Below are 24456 nucleotides of genomic sequence, written 5' to 3'. Positions count from 1 at the left end.
TACAGGAGGAAGTGCTGGCCGAGACGGGAAGGGGATGCCTGGTCACTGGAGACTGAGAGGAGGGAGGAGCAACAGGTACTTCAGTGTGTTCAGGAGGAAGCACGTCTTTCTGCAGGGAAACAGGGAATCTGGGCCAAGCTGGAGCCTCCCAGACGCAAAGGCTGAGAGTGAGGCTGATGGAGAGGGAAGCCCTGTAAGCAAAAGGGAGAGGGAGTGGGAGTGGGTGTGGGAGGGAGAGCCTTCAGTGCCCCTCTGTGTGCCCCACACCTCCTTGTCCCTTTAGAGTAAGGAGGCAGTAGGTACAAGAGGGATGTGAGGAGAGCAGGAAAGATTGGAATTGGCATTGAGGACAGACGTGTCTCACACCTCTGGGTGGTTGTAATGATGGGAATGGTTAGTGGCCAGCTGAGGTTGGAGACATTGCATTTGTCATTCTCAAAGGTCGAGGTGTTGATGTGGAGGAGGTAGATTCAGCATAAAACCCAAGTTGGGCATTTGCTAGTCTGGGCAGAGAAGGAGTTGTGTGAGGAAAGCGATTCAGTAGGGGATCGGAGCAGAGGATGAACGACCACCAAGTGGCTCATCAAAAAGGGAATTCCCACAGTGGAGAAGAAGTTGGAAAAATCACTCTCAAATCCTCTTTTAACTTGAAAGGAAAAGTATCTGATACCCTGCAGGAAATCGAATTCCAATGCAAAAATGTAAGTTCCTTTCATAGGAACAGATGTGGAGAATATGATTGAGGATTGAGACCCTAAACCCGGTCTCCCACCTGACACAGGGATTGAGCCCATTTGTTTTTTGCTACAGAGTTCCATGGAGTAAATTTGTCCCAATATCTGACATATTACTGGGCCTTTAAAAGAAATTACACATAGTTGTTGTAATAACATTTTATCAATAATCAACCATCGATCCTTTCTAATTAAGTGAAGGGTTAAGGGAACACACATATACATCTACACATTCACATATATGTGTTGTGTGTATTATATTGCATGGTCAAATTATTTACCAGTTTATCAATGAATAAACCAGCATTTATGGAATATCTGCTAGGAAGTTCTGTGCTACCTATTTTCACATACAACAGATTATTGATTCCAACCCTATGAGGCAAACATGATTATTCTCATTTTATACAGGGAAACAAACTTGGATCCAGTTACTCTCTTGCCCCAAGCCCTTTGCTCCTAGTGGCAGGATTCAGAATTAAATTTAGAGCTTCTTGGAATTCTTTCCATGACTTCACAGCTTCCTGCCCATGAGGGGCATCCTGGTGTTTTTGAAGACAGATTGCCACAACTCACTTCTGGTATCTTGGAGTCGTTTTTTTAACTTATAGAGACTGAGAAAGATGGAGAGGTTGAGAGAGTCACTAGCTAGCAAAAAGAAAATAATTACCTCTTTGGACTATGCTAGAGTTTATAAATTAATAGCCATTGTTTCTCTTGAATTTCACGATCATTCTGTAGGAGGAGGGTAGCTATTGTCCCCATAGGAGAAAATAAGACACAGAGAGTTGCTGAAGGCCGTGGGATCCATACATCGTAAGGTTGGGACTAGGGTGCAAACCTTTTGATTCCTAGGGTGGTTCTGTGGAAACTCCTGTAAAGTGTTGGTGGTGAGGGAAGGGAAATGCATCTTAGCTTATGGAAGAAGTAAAGGACTCCTTGAGCACAGGTGAGCACAGGTAATAAAATCGGAATTAGTGAATCACATGGCATATTGGCCCTAGTGTTCATGCAGTCTTGCAAGGCACTCCATATTATTTCCAGTTAGCATTTAAGGGAATTTACATCTGTCATATCAAAGAAAAGTTAATCCCCTGCTGTTTCTGAATATCTTAGACACCTACTGGAAATCACAATCTAACAAACTGAATTTCAATATTAAGTAAGGCAATGGAGTTTAAGTCTTTCTGATCCCCCACTCTGTCCTCTGTGCTTAGAAAATTCCAAATAAACACAGGTAAAGTGAATTTGTTAGGCTTGTCTCTAAACTTGCAAAAGGATCTTTGCTGAGAGCCACCTCTAGAACCTACCTTTATTTACTAATTTATTTGTTTGTTCATAGGCACATATTGAGGGCCTGTGCTATGCTACGTATGGAATTTTTTTTTCAGTTATTAAAATCAAGATCACAGTATGTTGGAAGGGAAATTATCTGACTTTTCATTTCTATTTAGGACAATTTTTATAGCCAATGAGATATAAGCTATGAAATTCTTTTTTTAAAGCTTTTTATTTTGAATAATTGTAGACATAGAAAGGTTGCAAAAATAGTGCAAAAACAATCCTGTATTTCTCATGTCACCCCTCCTAGCGATAGCATATTTTATAACTTTAGTATAATGATCAAGAATAGGAAATCAACATGGGTGCCATATTGTTAACTCGACAGGCCTTATTTGAATTCTACCAATTTTTCTACCAGTGTCTTTTCTCTGTCCCAGGACCCCACGCTGCCTTGAGATGTTCTTTCTTCTTAGCACCCTCCAGTCTGTAACATTTCCTCAGTTTCTTCTTGTCTTTCACGACCTTGCACTTTTGAGGAGGTCTGGTCAGTTATGTTGGAGTGTCCCTCAGTTTGGGTTTTTCCCAGTGTTTTCTCATGATTGGAGTAAGGTTCTGCATTTTGGGTGAAAAAAAAAAATCACATAAATGATTATTTGTCCTTCCCAGTGCATTGTATCCAAGGGGGCTTCGATGATGTTGGCCTTGGTCACTTGCTTAAGTGGCTGTCTGCCAGGTTTCCACTGTAAATTTGATGATTTGATTTATTTATTTATATCAGTAAAGACTCATGGGTATTTATTTTATTCTATGGGTTAATCCAGTACTATCATTCATTTTTTTATGTTGATCAAACTGTTCACCAGGGTTCAAGAGGAACTAACCTATGCTTATGAGAATACTTTGAAACATCAAAACATACAAATGTTGGTGGGGCGCAGTGGCTCACGCCTGTAATTCTAGCACTTTGGGAGGCCAACGAGGACAGATTGCCTGAGGTCAGGAGTTTCCAGCCTGGCCAACATGGTGAAACCCTGTTTCTACTGAAAATACAAAAATTAGCCAGGCGTTGTGGCAGGTGCCTGTAATCCCAGCTACTCGGGAGGCTGAGGCAGGAGAATCACTTGAACCTGGGAGGCAGAAGTTGCAGTGAGCCAAGGTCCTGCCACTGCACTCCAGACTGAGCGTTAGAGCAAGACTCCTTCTCAAAACAAAACAAAGCAAAACAAAACCATGCAAATGTTAGAAACTCATCTATTAACAGAACCTGCAATATTAGGACTTGCTTGCATCTTCTGATCGCTGGGTAGCTGCCTTCCTAGCTGGTTTCTAAGCAGCAATGTCTTCTCTGAATTGGCATCGCCGCTCTACCCTCAGGCTTCCTGGCTTCTCCAAACCCAGACACTTCATTTAAAACTACCTGGGGCATTCTGGACTCTCTAGCCTCCCCCATCTCTCTTTAATCTAAATGTATTCCTTGTTTTTCCTGGTAGTTTTATTCAGCCGTTGCTTTTTGTATTTTCTATTGATTCCAGTCCACCATGTCCTTAGCCCTTCACCTTCCTTCCCTTCCTGCCTCATCTCCTTTGTTCATGCAACCCCTAAAATGCAGCATCCTCCCTTTCCAAAGGCCATTCAACCATTTCCCTCTACAGATGAGTGGGTGTATTCCCAGCTATGTCTTCCGCATAAGAAATATATATATATATATATATATAATTTTTTTTTTGAGACAGAGTTTTGCTCTGTTGCCCAGGCTACAGTGCAGTGGCACAGTCTCTGCTCACTGCAAGCTCTGCCTCCCGGGTTCACGCCATTCTCCTGCCTCAGCCTCCCGAGTAACTGGGACTACAGGCACCCACCACCATGCCTGGCTAATTTTTTGTATTTGTAGTAGAGACTGGGTTTCACCATGTTAGCCAGGATGGTCTCGATCTCCTGACCTTGTGATCCACCTGCCTTGGTCTCCCAAAGTGCTGGGATTACAGGCATGAGCCACTGTGCCCGGCCCCACATAAGAAATATTATAGCTAAGTGATGGGGTGCTTACCTGACAGAGCCCAGCAGACTCAGCAGAACACAGATACCATTCTTCACGTGAAGGGGTGTCATCCAAAAGAAACACGAAAATGAATCTTTTCTGCATGTTGGAGACAACAGTAGCTACAAAATATACTGAAATATTTAATACTTATAAAAGTGTTAGCTCTTTTCATTTTTGCCACCATGACCTTTATTCACTATAACCTTTAAGTACTTAGGCAGGTTTTTGTTGTGGTGGTATTGGTATTTAATCAGTACATTAAGGATAAAAAATGTAAGTGAGGTTTGAAAGGAAATACATCTTTCAATTTATCCCCTTCCTCCCTCTCTCTCTCGGCTTGTATCTGTCAACACAAACCAACACAAAACCTGATGCCACCAGGTTTGTAAGGTCATAACGACCTGCGTGATACCTAGAAAAAATTACCTTCTAGGAGAACCAAAGATGGAGACACAAATTGTGGAGACAGATCACTGCATGGCTCTGCATTTTAATTTTTAACTCTGACTGTTCTGGAGAGTTAAGAAGTTGATCCAGAGACCTCACTGCATGTTCTCTCTTAATGAGTATTTACTATTTGGGTTAAGCAATGATAGACCTATTTGAGCTTCATATAAATTATATACATCTGAAGAAACCTAATAGAGACTAAATGAGACATATTACTTAGTAACACAAGAGACAAGCTCTTGAAATGGATAGCATGGAAGGAGAAAGGAGTTAAGTTATAGGTAGGGGATAAAATTGCAGCAGCTTAAATTCTTGGTTCCCAACATTTTGCTTTGTTTTTGTTTGTTTGTTCCATTTTCAGGGATCCTCAAAGTCTGGACCCACCAGAAGTCAGCAATGCAAAACTTCAGTATGCAGGATGGGGCCCTAAAGGCCAACAGCTGGTAAGCCAATCAAGTTCGGTAACTGTATTTGGGTTTTGAGGAAGTTTCCATTTTCTAAGCTGAATGGGTCTCACTGTACTCAGCCTGTATATGGTGTTGTGTGTGTGTATGTGTGTGTGTGTGTGTAAATTAAAATCTGGACAAATACACCAGGGTGTCTGGATATGTAAAAGGGTCATTTCATTTTAGATAGCAAATTCTCCTAAAATTGGAACAGCGTGTGCTTGGTTCCTACATCTGACATGGTTGAAGTGGTGCCTAACTGTAGCTGTGTCTGTGGACTCCAGATGAATCGTGAGCTCAAAGGGATCAACTTCATTAAAAGGACTGCAAATGAGAATGATCCAAATGGTTTTGTCATCAAAAGATGCTCTGGGAACTCAGACTTCTTTCTGTGGAGGGTTTTTTGTTGTTGTTGTTTGTTTTTTTGAGACAGAGTTTCGCTCTTATTGCCCAGGCCAGGGTGCAATGGTGCGATCTCATCTCACTGCAACCTCCACATCCTGTGTTCAAGCGATTCTCCTGCCTCAGCCTCCCCGGTAGCTGGGATTACAGGCGTGCGCCACCACACCCGACTAATTTTTGTATTTTTAGTAGAGACAGGGTTTCACTATGTTGGCCAGGCTGGTCTCGAACTCCTAACCTCAGGCGATCCACTCACCTCGGCCTCCCAAAGTGCTGGCATTACAGGCATGAGCTACCGCACCTGGCCTCTGTGGAAGGGTTTTTAAGCTGTAGGTTTGCTGGCCCTGATGGAGCCAGGCCAATCCCATCAACATGCAAAATCCCCCATGGCCATTGCAGCCCTCTCGGTTTCTATCAGCTGTCTTCATGGATTCCTTCTCAAATTGGCAAAACTGCCGGGTTTCTGTGAACGGGAAGGACAGTGCAGAGAAAACGGCCCTGAACACTATTTCTAAGATGAGGGCTCCCACCCTGGTTCTCACTGTCGAGCTGGCCTTGCACGGCACCTCCAGCTGTCAGGCTGCAGGCAGCAGCCCAGCCATGTAGTAAAGGATGTGGATAATATGATCCCTCGGGTTTTCCACCTCTAGCCTTGCGTTTGACTAAAACTGGATTATATTTGTCCGTTCTGTGCAGCATTTTTTAAGAGACCGTATTGCCACGTGCAGAAAGTCCCTCGGGTTTGAAGGTCAGATGACATGGTTGCCGTTTTCAAGTCACCATTTTCTTCTGCCTCTTTAAGCTGATTACCTAAGCCTGCATTTGTAAAGCTCCTTTTTCCTAAAATAGCACAAAAAATGATCGTATCTAAGAGCTCACATAGAATTGTATTGGATAGGCTGTCATCTATCTTACAAATGAAAATAGTCTTATTTCTCCCCATAGTACAATCGCATTTTCTTGGTTATGTACTAATTCCACTGCCTTGAATTGGTTTGAAAAAAAACAAGAGCATAGAGGCCGTGAAACTATTAATATTTTAGCTATTATGATCATGTCTCTAATGCTAAAACTGATTACAGAGGTTTTGAAAAGCATATGTAACTGATCAAAATCACAGGGTGACAGGAGGAAGTGAGGAAGTTGAGAGCTGCCCTTGACCAAGGAACACCAACCCATCAGTTCAATCACAACAAAGAGATAAAATTTGTCTTTTCTCAAAGGCATTAACTCTTAAAAAGGGAAAAAATGTAATTTGATAGGAGATTGTAGAAGACTTAAGTTTTCAGGACTGATGTGCAACTGAATCTCTAATAGTTGACCTTAAAACCCTCTGAAAGTCTGTGATTGAAGAGATTTCCAGTATCCCTCAAATCATCTGTCAAAGTGGCCATTACACCTCCGTAGAGAGCTCTCCCTGCCTGCTGTGGGTCCATTACAAGCCAGTACCCACAGCTCTGCACCTGGCCTCATCACACCACTGTAGGGAGAAGGATAGGAATGTGTAACGTTACTGAGTGATCATTGTCCAGCCTTTTTATAGTAGTCAGGAGAAGACCATCATAACGTGACCGCATGTCAAGGTCTCTTTCCACCATACCTGCGGCCTCGCTCCTTATCACCCAGTGGCTGTAACTCAGTGTGTGGACTCCTGCCTCATTGTCTGCACATGCAAATAAACCGGGTCCCTTAGTAGAGTTGGTACTTGTCGTCCTGCCTCTGGGAACAGCTTGTAACATAAAGGAAATCTAACCCTCAACTGTAAAAGGAGTTGCTATGCATGCATGTGTGTGTGTGTGTGTGTGTGTGTGTGTGTGCATGCAGACACTTTACAATTAAGTCTATAATTGTCCTCTTGAATAACTGACCTTCATTCATGTCCTGCTCCCTTGGAGATGAGAAGGGGAAAATGATTATAGAAGTTATCATGTTTAACCTCTTACAGAATAAGTAGCAACAAAACAAAGTAAATGACAACTTCTCAGAGAAGGCTTCCTGACACCTCCCCAAACATACACACACACAGACACACACACACAGTGGTAGGTAGCCATCCTGGGGCTTCAGGTATCACCGTGCAATCTCCCAGCACACACGATCTCTTGTTGCTTGTAAACATATCTCTGTCCTTGGTTAGGTGGTGATATGGTTTGGCTCTGTGTCCCCCCACCAGATCTCACCTTGAATTATAATCCCCATGTGTCAAGGGTGGGACCAGATGGAGATAATTGAATCATGGGGGCAGTTTCCCCATGCTGTTCTAGTGATAGTGAGTTCTCACGAGATCTGACGGTTTCCCCCTTCGCTCGACACTCATTCTGTCTCCTGCTGCCCTGTGAAGAGGTGCCTCTGCCATGATTGTAAGTCTCCTGCGGCCTCCCCAGCAATGCAGAACCGTGAGTCAATTAAACCTCTTTCTTGTATAAATTGCCCAGTCTCAAATATTTCTTTATAGCAGCATGAGAACGGACTAATACAGGTACCCTGAGTCCACACAGTGAGCCTGTTTCATCTTCGTATTCTAACACACCCAGCACAATGCCTGGTGCCCAGTACACGTTTATTGAGGTAAAAGATGAAAGCACAAACAGATCGATTAATTCATTAGTTAATGTATTTTTGTGGTTTCAAACCACTGCAGCATGAAGAATTGGATGGTGGCAAATAGCCAGCATCTATGAATAGGACAGTACTAGAGGTGACAGAGATTTGACTTCCTTTCTGCTTCAAAGAAATGAATGTTCAGGTAAGTAATAACTGTTAATACTTGAGTTTAGTACCAAAGGTGCTATATGCTTGTGGAACGTTTGAGTTTTTAAATCCATTCGACCTTTAAGAGCGTTATGATACATGCATGTACTGAGCTTAAGAGGCAATATAGCTCGTTGTTGAGTGAGTGCCCTATGTGCTGGAGCAGGGGCCGCCTTCTTCTGCAGAAGGTCAGATAGCACATGTTTCAGTCTTTGCGGACAGATGGTTTCTAGCACAATGACTCAGCTCCCTTACTGCAGCATGGAAGCAGCTGCAGACAGTATAGACAAGACGGGCTTGGCTGTGTTCCAATAAAGCTATACTTCCCAACACAGGTGATTTGGCCTATGGGTTATAGTTTGCTGACCCCTGTTTTAGGGGATCATGTGCTGTCTTGGTTGTTCTCATGAGGAAAGCCTGATGCCAGAGCCACCACCTCATGACAGGTACTCCCCACACCTGCTCCGTCTGCACAGAAAATTCACAACTCAAGAGCAGGCCTTGCAAGCCCTAACCTATTAAGTGATGCCAAGCAACACACCCCTCATTGCCATTTTATTTTAAAAAGTAAATATTGCTCCCTAAAGTCAACCTACTCTAATTATAATGAGTCAGATTGAAGTGAGTAATTCTCCTTTGGGAGCAGAGAACACAGCTGCGGTTGAAGTTTGCAATGAGCTGTGGGAACATGTAGCCTCCTTTTGCTGAGTGATTTCAGGGCTGCCTTTGGGTCCGGAGCCCCCTTATCACAGGAGACGACCTGGGGAACTAGGGGTGGGTGAGGGCATCTTTTCCCAGTGCCTCGATGTGGTTGCCAATTAGTGACTCTTACCTTTTAGAGCGAGTGTTGAACATTCCTCCAGTAGTAGTGACTGCAGGGAGTGTGGCCTGTGTGTTGTTAGCGGAGTGGGTGGGAGGAGGCTCCCAGGCTGCCAGAAACCACTTCTGTGGTGGTGCTGGTCTGGGGCTGGAGTGTATGACGAATGATAAGATTGCTTCCAACCGTCTGCTGAGGGCCCAGGATGTGATCTAGGAAATAGATTTGGCCAGATTAAATAGGATTAAACAAGAAATCCTATGTAAAATGTTAACACAGTGACTGTCCTTTGCTTCCTCTTCCTCCAAACTGGAGTGGTCAGTCGGGAAATCTAAACGTTCAAAACATGTGCCGTTTCAATGTATTTCTCTGTACTACTTCTTTCCTCATTTTGTCCTCTTCAGATGAATCTTCCTGAACTGAGATTTCCTCCATGTTTCTTCTTTTTTCTTTTTTTTTTTTTAACTGAAATCTCCCTCTGTCACCCAGGCTGGAGTACAGTGGCGCAATCTCTGCTCACTCCAACCTCCACCTCCTGGGTTCAAGCAATTTTCCTGCCTCAGCCTCCCAAGTAGTTGGGACTACAGGTGCTGCCACCACACCTGGCTAATTTTTGTATTTTTAGCAGAGATGGGGTTTCACCGTTTTGGCCAGGCTGGTCTTGAACTCCTGACCTCAAGTGATCCATCCACCTCAGCCTCCCAAAGTGCTAGGATTATAGGCATGAGCCACTGGGCCTGGCCCTCCATGTTTCTTTTCTTTGATCTTTTCATGAAGTCCTGCCCCCTACCATGTCATGTGTTCGTCCGTTTATGGGAGGTTTTGTTTCTGCTGACCCAGAAGGTGATTACATTGTCTGGTTTAGGAATGCCCATGTATTTCCCGATACGGTATTTCTACTAGAGACATTTCCTAGAAGCACATGGACTTTGAGGGCAGCTGCGGTGGCCTTCCTTGTTCTTATCACTTGCACTTGGAGTTGAAGCTGCCTCGGGGTGCATCTGCAGGTTGATCTGCAAGGGTAGGGAGCTCATGTGAATTTGGTGCTTCATCATGGTTTCCTTCGGAAACAAGTGCCATGGAAATTTTCTCAAGGAAGACCGTGCAGCATTAGGCAACATTAAGAATTCAAAGCCGGAGTCTTTGCTGGTACACTCGGAAGATCAGAAACAAAGTGAATGGGTTGGCTTGCTACCATGACAGTGATAAATGTAGAACTTTGAACGGGAAATTTAATGAGTCCGTTGGGAAGTCTTCAATGAAGAGACAGCGTCAAAATGTGACGGATGAAGCGCAATGGAGTAGTTAGCTGGGAAACCTGCTGGGACTGGGGAAGAGCTGTCCTCAGGAGACGGCGTTCCCCAAAGGAGCAGGTGCAATTACAGACACCATGGAGGGAAACTAAGGAATTCTCACAGCCATGCTCTGCAGCTTAGACGGGGAGGCCAACTTCTTCATCATCTCCAGACAACGAGAGGCTGAGGGGTGGTGAATATCAGCGAGCAACTGTCCTGAGTCTCCCTGGAAACAGGAGAATAACATGTTTATCAAAATGGGACATTTGAGCCAGGAGGAATCGCCTGGCGATTTAGATCCAAAATAGTTTTCCACAGAAGGTCACAGAATAGTTTATCAGAGAGTGTCAAGAAATCTCTACTTAAATTGTGCTGTGTTTTGCCGCATGTTCTCACTCATAGGCGGGAATTGAACAATGAGAACACATGGACACAGGGTGGGGAACATGACATACTGGGGCCTGTCGGGGTGGGGAGCTGGGGGAGGGATAGCATTAGGAGAAATACCTAATGTAAATGACGAGTTGATGGGTGAAGCAAACCCATGTGGCACACGTATACCTATGCATCAAACCTGCACATTGTGCACATGTACCTTAGAACTTAAAGTATAATAAAGAAAAAAAATTGTGCTGTGTTTTAATGGTTAGGATGGCAGCTCCCTTGGAGAGGTCTTAGGAGCAGGTAGACTGGACTCCCAAGGATGCTGCCAGTCCTGGGGCTCTCTGGAATGGCACATGTGGCCAGCGACTGTCATGGTCACAAACCAGCTAAATGCACGGGACCCTGCAGACTGGTCTTGCCATGTGTGTACATTCCCATCATTCTCTTATGCATTTGTTTATGGATTCAATCAACTCTTATTGAACACTTCCTGTGTTCCAGATACTGCCAGATCCCGGATACAGAAGGAGGACATGGTCCCTTTCCTCACTGGCTTCCGCTTCTGATGGCAAATCCACCTATTATCACTCACTTGCTCTCCCCAACTGCAGATGCTGCCCGTTGCCATGCTCTAGCACTGTCACTCTCCTAAATGTCCCCATCTGTTCACACTGCCCAAGCTTTCCTGTCCTGTCCATAGCAGGGGCTGTCACACTATGTGTTGGATATTCTTGTTTTTCACCAAGCTCCTTAGATCTTCAAGTCTTAACAAAATGATGCCTCTGAGAACAAAGCCATCCAGACAGGCCTCACCGCCTAAGAGGTCATTCTTTGCTTGCTTGATACAGAGCCCGTCAGGTCAATCCAGCTCTGAGAAAAACTTCTCCTCACGGTCGGGGACACGGCCGTGGGGCATGCCGTCTGGAGGTCCAGCTGCCCTTCCCCATGTGACCTTCTACACAGGTGTTCCCTGACTGACTCACACAGACACTGTACCCGTACCCTACACCAGCCCCACCTTAGTGATTGCTACACCCTCTCAAGCCTGTGGCAGTTGTGGCTCTCTAAGCCACACCTCAGTGTGAAGCAGGATTTAAGGAACCAGAGAGACTGGACAGAGTGCAGGAAAGTGTTTATTTTAAGGTGTACACCGGCCCAGCGGACATGTGTCCTAAAGGCTGAGCCCAGAACAAAGAAAACAAGTCCCTTTTAAGCATTTTGAGGCTGGAACTATGCGAAGCAGGCTTACAGAAATGAGATCAAAAGGCTGCTGTGACACTTTTGCCACCTGTCTTACATCTCTGTGAGAACTTGGTTTGCAGCTTGTGCTTATCTGTCTTGTGAACTTGTAGTTTGTGCAGGGAAGAAAGAAACAGGAGTTTATAGAGCCTACAAAATATGTGGAGGATAGATATGGTTATTGTTTCTTGGGACAGACAGTTAATATTCTCTTCTAACTTCACAGGGGCTACTTAAATTCTCCTCAGTCTTGGTTAATACAGAATTTCATTTTATGAGCTATTGTTATTTTTCTTACTATTATTATAATTTTTACTATTATTACTTATGCTATTATTCTGTTATTTTCTTAATTTCCCACTTCAAGTGGATGGAGCCCATTCCAAGCAAACTATTCCAAGGTTGGCTCTTTTTCTTCCTAATGCGTCAACAGCGAGAGAGCAAGGGCCTTCCTTTACTTACGCGTGAGCATCTGCCAGTGATCCAGCGGGTACCGCTTCCTCCCGGAACCCTGTCTTGACACTTTTTTCTATGAGTCAGTGAAGGATTCAAGAAAATTGGAGTTGAGGGGTTTTTTTTTTTTTTTTTTTTTTTCACTCGCACTGACTCACCTCATGGCATTGGGGTTTCTGCCTTCAAGAAAAAGAGTTTTTTTATAGCCCATTAAAGTTGTAAAAATCCATGCCTCCAAAATGTCAGTAATTCAACCTAAGATATGGAGGAAGAGCTTGCGCTTGAAACTCCAAAACGCTTTGTTAGAGGGACGAAAGGGCAGCTTGACAGCAGATCGGAGGGATGGAGGGCCTTCGCCTCAGGCATCGCTCAGGTGTGGGCGTCCGCACGGGGAGGAGCGCGTGGGGAGAACCATCAGATTTCAGTGTGACAGGGGCCACGTGGGTGGCACCGCGGTAGCAGCACAGAGCCAGCGTGAGGGCAGGCTGGGTGCAGCCAGGAGCCAGCTGGGAGTGGGAACCCAGCCAGGCCTGGGATGTGGAAGCCTTCACTGACAGACTCCGTGGTAGGGTCCCAGGCCACCTCCTCAGCCTCAGAATCAGAAGGCCCTAGTTTTAAGCCTGAGAAGGAAAAGAATATTTTATTTTGTTTGTTTTGCTCTTCAAGGGTTATTAATAACAAAAGCTTTGGGGTCAAAAGGGCCAGATTCAGATCGTGGTTGCAGCACTTACTAGTTGCATGACCTTGACTAAGAGACTTAATCCCTGAGCTTCCCGTCTCTTGGTCTGTTAACTGAAGTAACAATGCCTACCTCGTAGGGCTCATGGTGAAGATTAAATTAATCTACCCAAAGTACAGGCTGTGGAGCCTTGTGTAAATAATGTTCTCAATACATGTCTTTAATTGTTGCTGCTGTTATTATTTGGCTTAATCGAGCTGTAGAGAATGAGAAGGAAAATAAGAATTTCATCAGACGGAAGTCTGGTGTGTGTCAGAAGGAGAGTTGGGCTGCCCTTAATAAAGCAGAGAAATGCAGGATAGAGACAGAAGCTAGGGATGGTGGCCAGAGGGCTCCATGACGGGCCAGCCACGTTGTCCGTCACCATCCAAGGTGTACCTGTGTGAATTCACACCTTGCTCTTCTCCCACTCTTAGGGAGTGAGGGGGAATGTTCAGAAAACATCAGTTTCTACCTCCTGAAGTCTTTAGCTCCTTGTAAGTATTCAAGAGTCCGTGGCTTTAGAAAAGGCCGTTGTCAGGTGATAGCATTTCCCCTATGCTAATGCCACGCCAGAAATTATCCCTTGAATGGAGAGAGTATGTTTCTTATAAGAAGCTGTGTGTCCTGCTTTCTGTGTCCAGTCCAGGAAGCCTGCCTCCAGTCCACAGTTCCCCATCACCACCTGGGCGGCCACCAGGGAGCTGAGCAGAAATGGGCCTGTGGCCTCCTCCGAGCTACAGCCTGACTCAGGGTTAGCGCTGCCCACCCAGTCCCACGGCCGTAGCAAAGGGGGCAGGGAGCACTTTACTGAAGTTGACAAATCCAACGAGGGGAGGAAGATTGATCTTTCCAGCAAGAGGAGAGTCTTTAATGAAATGTCCTATATGTGGAGAAGACCAGACTAAAGTGACATCCCATTAATAACTTACAAAAGCCTCTAATCAGTTTAGGTTAATTTGGTATTCATTGTAAAAACATTCATCATGGGCACTGAGGTCCATGACAGTAGCCAAGAAATTAATATCGCATGGATGGAGATTGCCTTCTGTATCCTCAGATAATGGATGGAGGCAGTTTGGTGAGTGATTTGTTAGCTTTACCAAAGGTACCCTTCAAATTTAACGCAATATGTTATCACTTCCTAGCTCTGTGGGGCTAAATCACTTTAATATTCACTTGCACTCAAGTAAATAAGCTGAGTTTTTGGTAATGAATACGAATGGGTGGGGTTGTATGACAGGGATACCTGATGGTCATGGCCAAAGGGTGAAGAGAATTAGGACAAAATTATGGGGCTCTTTCCTGCCACCAAGAGGCTCTTCTCCTGGGATACAGGGATTTCAGGACAGGAAAGGAAATTCGTAATCATAGGATTGTGGGGGAAGTGAGAGAAGGAAAATGTAAGTAGGACATCAGGAGGAGGCAGAGATTTGTTTTAACTCTGTATCAATGGAGGAGGCATAAGAGAAAATTTATTTATAAAACAATATGAAAATATGCAGTAAGTCATGAAGATATTCCTATACAAGATCACAGAAATCCTTTTTAAAAGAAGCCCACAGCTATATCAACAAACGCATTCATAACACTGTTATCCATAATAAGAATTTCTAAAAGTTGGCAATGTCCTAAGTATTGACAGGCGAGCGATTGGCTCAATTATGGAGTATCCGTAGGAAGAGGTATCATATAACCATTTAAGATTATGATTAGGAAGACTGCATTAACATATGGAGCATATATCATCTATTAAACAATAGCAGGACTAAAATAAGCCATTTGGTATATTGGCATATGGAAGGGATTAGAAAGTAATATATTAGTCAAAATAATTATTTTGGACTGGCCAGACTGTGGGCTTTTTTCTTCTCCTTCTAAAACTTTCTTGGTTAGAGCAACATTATATACATTTTAAAAATTAAAAAGAGAAGAAAATGTATTGTTAAAAGTGGGATTTAGGAACTCTACTCAGTAAACACGTGCTCAAGTAGTGTTGAGGGTAGAAAAGAGGCACTTTTTGCAGAGAATCCAAACATGAATCAGCTGCCCGTCACCCTCCAAGGATCACAGTGCCTTTAATTCCACTAGTTTGAAAACTCTGTTGCAAACCCTTCAGAGAGATTTTCTGGGACTCACTCTTTTTTTGAAGGATAGAAAGCAGAATAACAAAATTCAAGGTCACGGATGATGAGTCTTTAATATCTAAAATGAAATTGTTTTTAACTGACAAGTCATCGTTGTGTACACTTATGGGATACAAGAGGACTATAGTCAATGTTTTGTGTATTTCACAATAAGAGAATACATTTCAAAGAATGGTAAGTGAGCCTTGAGACTCACTTTAAGCCAAAGCAAAATTAAGGAAAAAGGTGGATGCTGGGCTAAAACAGGGCCTGACCTGCTTGCCCACATTGGCCGGTGAAGATAAACCCTGTTCTCTTCCTCATCAGAGCTTCCTTAATTCAATTGTGCCTGAAACAGTGTATCATTTCTTAGGAATAATCAAATTTAGGAGGGTGCCCCCCACATCAGCCTCGGCAATATTAGGTTAGAGCATTTCAAGATCATTTATCAAATACAATTTAAAGCAGGACCAGAGTTGTGCATTAAGGAAGAGTGCACTTCATGATAGATTCTTGAGACAATATAACAAGGCAGTTATAAATTAACATAGCCTTTTGAGACCTTTGGATGACGGGCCGTGGAGCCGCACCACACTTGCGGCCATGGCAGACCCTGTTTCTTGTCCTGTGGAGGGAGCAGCTTCTGAACATGTGGAGGTTTTTCCAGTCGCCTCAGGTAGGGCAGGGGAGGGCTGCACTCTGTGCTGCCGAGAATTCTCCTTCGTGCACCTAATCAGGTCTTACAGATTACTTTGTGGAATTCTCCAGTTTGGGTGGAGGGAACACCTCTTCATAATAATTCCTAAAATGTTTCACAATTGGAAAGTATCAAAGGAATGGTTCCTTCTCCTGGTCTTTGTAGAATAACCACGACCTTTTCTTCCTTTAAACGGCTGAAATACTGTCAGTCCCACTTATTGTAGCAGTTAATCTTATGCCTCTTTGTTTTATTATTCAACTATTTTACTTTTGAATAACTTTATTTCCCAGACCAAATGTAAGCCATTCAAGGACAAAGAATGGTTTTCATTAGACCTTTATCTTCCACGGCCCATTGCTCAGCATTGCACAGAGTATAGGTTCTCACAAATACTTGTTAAATGAATGCCATCCAGAAGGGAAAGTAAAATTAAATGTCAGATTTATAGACATAAGGTCCAAAATTCAGGGAAATTGGAAAACTTTGATGATATAACCTAAAATTTTTAAGATTTAACAACTTGTCTGATGGCAAATTAATTCAGCAGTTCAGATTCAGTTCAGATTGTGAGCGATACCAAGGAAGAAAATCTGGATTTTCGAGTCAGACATTTTGTCTTGAAATGTTTGTTATGCTGTGAAAGATCTTAAAAGGAAGGTAGAGAGTGTTCCTGGTTAAAACCTGTCAGGATCAGGCTGAACTAAACAAGGTGAAAGGACCTGAACTCCTTGGCTTTCCAAGGACATTTCAGAGAATGAGAGCACCTCACTTCTTGTCCACTGGGATGCCAAGGTGATCGTCTCCTCAGTGTCGTAAGGAACAGTGAGGCCTTGTGGGCATGTGCCCCTCACTCACTCTCCGGTCGGCCTCCATTCTAAAGCCCTGTGAGGACCTCCGAGGTTATTGTCTGGGTTGTTAAACGTGGAGACAGAGAGGGCACAGAGCAGAAGATAATTTGCTCACTTAAAACAAGAGGTTTCTAGGAACGTTTGGAGAAATTTTAGCAGCATCCAAGTCAGTTATTTGTGAATGATTCTTCTGGACTTTTCTGCAAAGTAGACTTCACAGGGCTCTTCCTTTGCAGAAATTTGTTAGCCCTGATTGATTATTAGAAGTTAATTATCAATACTGGATACTAACATACTTCTGCCCTTTGACGTGGGTATTTGCACAGCCCACGAGGTTTTATTTCACTTCCCTGATACGTGGGGAGCACAGTACCTTACTCGTGCTAGAACAGTGATAGACGTGAGCACAGATAATCAATGAGTCAATTTCAACAACAGAACCACTTTGGTTTTTGTTAGACTGTGGGTTTTGCTTTTGTTTTTTTTGTTTCGTGGTTTTTTTGTTGTTGTTTTGTTTTGTTTTTTATGTGATGGCTCAAATCTAGTTCAGCTATTTCCACTCTAAAAAAACAGTTAGCAAATTAGTGAATTGATTTTTCTGTTTGTTCTTCAGTTTGAAAACCTCTTCATTTATCTGAATGGTTTTAGTTTTTACTGTAATGGCTTTTATGGCCAGGAACAGTTTGAAATATATTTTAATTCCCTCCATTAGGCCAGATTTAATTAACGTACAGTATGCATGTTGGTGAGCTGAGTGTGCCGTCTGTGCCTCCAGCCTAGATCGCTCTAGAGCCTGTGCCTGTCCCATGTGCGTGAGGCCAACTGTGCACTCCAGACTCAGTTCATTCATAAATATGAACTCACTGTTGTTTCTGCCAAAGCTCTGCCGTGTGAGTGGTACTGCCATCTCTGCAGTGCCAGGTCAGCCACCTGGCATTCTTGACTTCTCTTCCTCCCCCACCAGCTTGATTCACTATACGTTTTATGAATTCTGCTTTCTTGGTATCACAAAAATCCACCTTCTTCTTTCTGTTCCCACCATCATCTCATGCCTAGGTTCCTGTAGCAGCTGCCTCCTTGGTTTTCCTACCCCAAAACTACCCCTACTCCAGAATGTTCTCCATCTGTCACTGAGTGATCTAAAATGCAAATATAATCATGTCCATTTTCCCATGTAAAATCCTCCCACTGTTTTCCATTGCCTTTAGGATAGAACCCAAACCCTTTCATGTGCTTTGTGAAGCCCACCTGAGGTGCCATCACTCCCCTGACCTGTCCTGCCACCCAGCACTCCCAGGCTGGAGACCAGCCATAATGAGCTACATCCAGTTCCGCAAGTGTCCCAGACCACTTCTCACCACAATACCTTTGTATTTGCTGTTCACAAAGTCCAGAACACACTCTTTAAAAAAAAAAAAAAAAAAGTTTTTAAAGACAGTATTTAGCTCTATCACCCAGCCTGGAATGCAGTGGTATGAGCATGGCTCACTGCAGCCTCCACCTTTTGTACTCAAGTGATCCTCCCACCTCAGCCTACTAAGTAGCTGGGACTACAGGTGCTTGCCACCATGCCTGTTTAGTTTTTGTATTTTTTGTAGAGATGGGGTCTCACTGTGTTGCCCAAGCTGGTCTGGAACTGCTGCACTAAGCAATCCTTCTGCCTCAACCTCCCAAAGTGCTGGGATTACAGGCATGAGCCACTGTGCCCAGCCCAGGACACACTCTTAATCCCCTACCCCTCACCCCTAACTCCAATCCCTGAAGATTGGACTTGAGACCCCTCTGCTCTGTCCCCTGACACTCGGCCATTGCCTTATCACCCACTCATCACTCTTCTGCTGTTGTGACCCATTTCCTTGTTATTCTGCCCCAGCCAAATCCAAACTCCTTAGGAACAACTGCCTCTCGTGTTCACTGCTGTGTCCTCAGCCTCTTCGTGTAGACTGTTAGTAAGCATTAAATACGTGCTCAAAGGTTGAATGAGTGACTCCATCAATTAAGGCATATTGTTTACCCAAGATGAAAATTAATTACTTTTTTCAATTTAAGCATAAACCCAGTTTATGAATTTTTATGAAATTATTTTCTGTATTTTCATCTATTGGATAAGTTGGCTGACCTTTCACCTTTAGCCATACTTTGCAGCTTCCTCCTTTAAATTTCAGCCTTTTCAGCCACCACATGGGTCCTAATTACTGTGGCACCATGTTCAAACCCAGGCTCACCAGTTTCCAGTTACCCTCCAGATAAAAAGGTTATAATTGCATATACATGTATCTATTTAATTAAGCTACTTTTCTCCATGGCCATACAAATTCATGTTTTTAAAATTAGCTGGGCGATGTGACTGTTTAATGGAACTTGAGTCTTTAGAAGGTCCTCAGATGTCACTGCTGTCTACTTCCTCTAAATCTAATCATCACAGGACAAGGTGCAGGATGGGCTTGCTTAGTGGATGCTGCCTTTTGAATTTCCTATGTTACTGCATGACAAGATTAGTTGATTCCAATAACTCCTTACAAAAGGCTCAGAATAATAAAGGAATAAATTAATCAGTCAATGGACAAGCAAGTGGACTATGCTAGGCTGATGAACTACAATAGAACATCTCACTGCTACACGGAGTCAGCCGTCTCCCACTGCCCTGCTGAATCCTATCTGAACAGGGAATCTGTGTTGTATCAGAGCCAGCCTGGCAAGCAGCTGCTCAGCCGGCCTTTCCCCTCCTGTCTCATAAAGACAAGTGCCAACGTATTTGTAATTTCCCAGTGAGGTGGCAGAGTCTGTAAATCCTTTTTTCCAATAACCCTAAACTTTTACTGGCCAAAGGTTCAACAGCCTGGTACACATTTAGGGAAACAAAAGGTTTATGGTGGCAGGTGATTGTTTAGAATAATGTTTCTTAACTCAGCTACACTTCAACTTGTGTAACTACCAGTGCCGTGGCTGCATCCCCAGAGGCTCTGGTTCGTTTGGACCAGCGTGGGGCCTGGGCATCAGGGTATTTGAAAGCTCCCCAGGGGCTTCTGATGTACAACCATGTCTGAGCATCCTGGGTTTAGATGCTTACAGGGAGGTGGGACTGGGACTGGATGACCTCTTTAATAAACTTTGAAGTTTCAAGGTCAACATTCCAACTTCATATGAGATATAGAATCTGTTAAATTATATTTTTAATCACAAGGCTTATCACAAGGGAGGTGCTGTATATAAAATTGCTCGTCATTAAAACATTCCCAGGGAAATTGTTGCTTCAAAAAGGCAGCTGTACTTCCTCAGATCAAAATGCAAGGCTTGGAGGTTGCCAACTACATTGTAGTTTACTTTGCTCCTGGTCAATTCAACTCAATTCAACTCGAAGTTAAGATCAGGACGTTATAAAATTATTTTGTTTTCTTTTTTTTTGAATCCTGGATGAGAAGTCATTGTCCAAATCATTAGGTGTTTTACACAATATTAACAATCTTTAGTGTGATTCCTCCCCCCCACATCAAACCTATAAACATTAAGCTATTCTAAAAGAAAGCTGCTATGATGAAAGCACTGGGTTTCAGACAGCAAGTCTCACAGCTGTGCAGGTTGGGACATAATAACCAATGATAACAGCAGCCTTTTGGGTAGGGCTCACAATGTTCCCATCGCCATGCTAGGCACTCGGTGTGTACTGTCTGTTTTGCTCACAATATCTCTATTCAGCAGTGAGAAAATAGAAATTCAGAAAATGGAAGTAATTTGCCCCAGGTCACATATCAGGGATGGTATCAGAACTGAAACCAAAGAAGTTGCACCCCAGCTTCTTCCTTTGGACCGAACTCTTAAGTCTGGGCTCAGTGTTCAGAATGACTTCTCTCAAGACCAAATGAGCTCATGTGTATGAAAAGCCTTTGAACACCTCTTAAATGCACTAAATACAGTGTCATTACCGTGAATGTGATGTTTGTATATTTGTATTCAAGGCCACCCATAAGGATTTTTTTTTGGGGGGGGGCAATATACAGAAGCTGGATGTCTCTTGATATAGCATCTGGTGTAATTAATCCAACACCCTTATCTCGCTACTGAGCATTCTAAAAGGGAATGAGACATTCTGATTCTCATCAGATATTGATGATATTTCCCTCTAAAATATTTTAGAGGGATATTTCCCTCTAAATTTCTGATATTTCCCTCTAAAATCTTTTCAGGTTCCATTAATGAGCTGTCAGAGCCCTAGGGCAGACACTGAACCCCAACTGGAATTAAACGTTCCTCCTGGAGAGGGTGGGTCACTTGTCCAGGACAACATTCCTCACATCCCAGGGGTGTGCAGAGCCCTTTCAGAGGAGGATCAAACAAATGAAGCTTGTATGTCTCCTTTTCTAAGGGGTGACCTAAGCATTTGATACTAGTTTTCTACACATAATTTTTTTTTATTTCAGATGCATTTTAAATGTTAATGAAATATTTTATAAGTAAAGAATAATGAAATGAGCACTCACATGCCCTCCAGTCAGCACGAAACACAGAGCACTCCCAAGTATGCCCAGAACTCGGACTCCAGATCCACCAGGTTCCTGGTCCCTCCTCCACCAGACCAACCACTCCTCTGGATTTTCTTTATATTTCTCTGCCATTTTATCGCATGTTTATGGATCTCTAAACAATATACCATTTACGTTTATATTTTGAACTTTGTATAACTGTTACCAGACAGTATCTATACTCATGTTACTTGAGGTTACATCAACATGAGTGTAGATACTGTCTGTCTTGTCACTATACTGTAACATGAGTATAGGAATTCGATGTACCCTGAGTGTAGATACTGTCTGGTAACAGTTAAAGTTATATAAAGTCTGCTATTTTGTCTTGTATCAACATTGTGATATTTGTGGATGTGGAAACATTAGCTGTAATTGAATCTTTTTCAATTTTCTGTCATAGTCCATTATACAAATGTATCACAATGCCTTTATCCAGTCTCTTGTCAGTGGATATGTAGTTTTCTATTTTTTAAATGTATTTACAGTGTTGCTATGTGCCTTTTGCTCATGTTTCCCATGCACATGGTCAAAGTTTCTGTAGGTTTTGCTGTGTGTATATTTCATTACTGAGGGTGCTGAACATCTTTGCATGGGTGCAATTTCTATTCATGTCACTACTTTTGTAAAACACCTGTTCATGTCTTTTAACCTATTTTTCTTTCGGGTTGTTGCCCCTTTCTTATTGATGCGCATCATTTCTTTATACATTTAAGATTCGAATTATTTGTCAATTACATTATTTCCAAGATCTTCTCTCATTTTGCAGCCTGTCTTGTTCACTCTCATTTTGATATTCTTTAGCAGGAACATAGATTGATTTCAATGCAATTTATTCCTTTATGGTTTGCATTTTTACGTCTTCTTAAAGAAATTGTCCCTACCCCAAGGACATAGTCTCGTAGCTTATCTTGTAACATTTTTGTACTTTCATCTTTCATGATTATGTCTTTAGTCCCCCTGAACTGGATTTTTGGGAAGGGTGTGAAGCATACTTACAATTATCTTTCCATAGGAATAATCAATTGTCCCAGAACAATTTATTGAGAAAGTCATCCTTTCCTTCCTGATCTTTGGAGCCTCTGCTATTTATCACACTTCTGTGTATGGGAGGATTTGCTTTCAGACTCTCCACTAAGTTCCACTCATCTTTTGTCCACTGATGTGACAACACCACATGTTCTTACCTACTACAGCTTCACCACACAGATGAGACATTTGGCACAGCCAGTCACCTGGGCATGCTGCTCTTAAGAGTGTCCTGGCTGTCCTTGGCCTTTTGCGTGTATGTATATGTGTGTCACTCATGCACATACACAAGTTAGAATAAGTTTGTTCAGTTCTTCTAAAAACACCTTTGGGAGATTAGTGTGAACTGCATTCAGTTTATCCACCAATGGAGGAAGAATTTCTAAACTTCAGCTGTCGAACCTTTCAATACGTGGTACACTTCCCAGTTTATTTACTTCAAAAATACTTTCTCCGTAAATGTTTATAGTTTTCTCCATAAACTGCTTGCAAACCTGGTTTAAATTTATTGTTAGGTATCTTCTTTGAATATTTTTGGTATATGTTTCATTTTGTAAATGTAATTTTTAAAATGTATGTTTGCTAGCATATTAGTCAGGGTTCTCTTAGCAGGACAGAACTAATAGGATACATATATTACTTACACGATCACAAGGTCCCATAATAGGCTGTAGGCTGAGGGGCAAGGAGAGCCAGTCCGAGTCTCAAAACTGAACAACTTGGAGTCTGATGTTCGAGGGCAGGAAGCACCCAGCTTGGGAGGAAGATGCAGGCTGGGAGGCCAGGCCCGTCTCTCTTTTTCACGTTTTTCTGCCTGCTTTATATTCTCCGGAAGCTGATTAGATTGTGCCCACCTGATTAAGGTGCATCTGCCTTCCCCAGCCCACTGACTCAAATGTTAATCTCTTTTGGCAACACCCACACAGGCACACTCAGAATTAATACTTTGTATCCCTCAATCCAATCAAGTTCACACTCAGAATTAACCATCACAGCTGGTTAATAGAATTGCACTTGACATTTTCTATTGATTTTGCATCCAGCAGCCTTGCTAAACTCATTTAATTCCAATAATTGATCTGTGGTTTCTTTTGGATTTTGTATTTAGATAATTACACCCTCTCCGAATAATGGCACATTTATTTCTTCCTTTTTCATCCTCAACTCTGCCTTATTTCCTGATCTTACTCCACTCTCCAGAACCACCTGTGCTATGTTGAGCGGAACAGCCATGGTGAAAATGCAGCCCTTGCCTTGTAACTCATCATAGAGGAAATGCTCCCAAGTGTTTGCCATGGAATGTGAAGTTGCTGTAGATTTATCTGGAAATGACCTCGATCACTCGGTTTTTGTTTCTTCGTTTTGTTGGTGGTGGTGGTCTTGTGGTCTGTGTTCTGTTTTTCTTTATTTTGAATGGATTTTGAATTCTATGAAGTATGTTTTCTGAATCTATTGAAATGATCATGTGTTTTTTGTTTTTTGTTTTTTCATTTAATCTGACAGTGAGGTGTATTGTATTGTCAGTAGAAAACCAGCCTTACATGACTAGGATAGATGCAATTGTGGGATGTACTTTTTAATATATACCTAGCTAGATTTGTTAACATATTTTCTTCAGGGCTTTTGCATCTGTGTTCATGGGTGAAATTCATCTACACTGTGGGACATTACATTATTGAATTTAAAATCAGTTTATAGGAATGGTAGGTACTTCAGTAGGTACAAACACAAAACTATGTATAAACTAATATAACTATAAAGTCATATATAATTTACCAATTAACTTCAACAAATCTACGAAAGTAGCAAATTTAAATACATATATCAATTTGCAGTGCTGACGTTTTACTGAAACTCTCTGACAGTTGGAATATGATGACCGTGCTGACGGCTCCATGAATTTTCCTTTCTTCTCCTGCGTTACCACGTGCCTTGTCATGACTGAACTTCCCATGCATTTTCTTTATTTGACCTGTGGAGAAACCTTCTTTGGAACAATCCAGCCCTGTTATTGTTGCTTTGCCTGGCAGGAATACATCTTTGACATGTCAAGTCCCCTTTTATTCTTTTTTCACTGGTCCACAATAACTAAAGCAGTACTACTTGGCACCAGTGTGCTTATAAACATAAATTCAGGCCCTAAAATCAGGATAGAAGGACTTGGTTATTCAATAGTCATCCAGGTGGTACACAATATGGGATATACATTTTACTAAGAT

At 42.6% G+C, this 24456-nt stretch overlaps 1 protein-coding gene across 5 annotated transcripts in view; it reads left to right on the top strand.

Moving 5' to 3' along the window:
• The window catches only part of LOC105474942 (dipeptidyl peptidase like 6), a 1161442-nt gene that overhangs the window by 923302 nt on the left and 213684 nt on the right, over positions 1–24456 (top strand). For all 5 annotated transcript variants that reach the window (XM_011729883.3, XM_011729885.3, XM_011729882.2 and 2 more), the window contains exon 7: positions 4871–4952. In XM_011729883.3, the coding sequence (XP_011728185.1) occupies positions 4871–4952 (82 nt within the window). The remainder of the gene's footprint in view (positions 1–4870; positions 4953–24456) is intronic.

The sequence above is a fragment of the Macaca nemestrina genome, chromosome 4 (genome assembly GCF_043159975.1).
Source record: "Macaca nemestrina isolate mMacNem1 chromosome 4, mMacNem.hap1, whole genome shotgun sequence".
NCBI lineage: Eukaryota > Metazoa > Chordata > Mammalia > Primates > Cercopithecidae > Macaca > Macaca nemestrina.
Note: the sequence above shows the minus strand (reverse complement) of the source record. Positions and strands in the feature narration are given on the sequence as shown.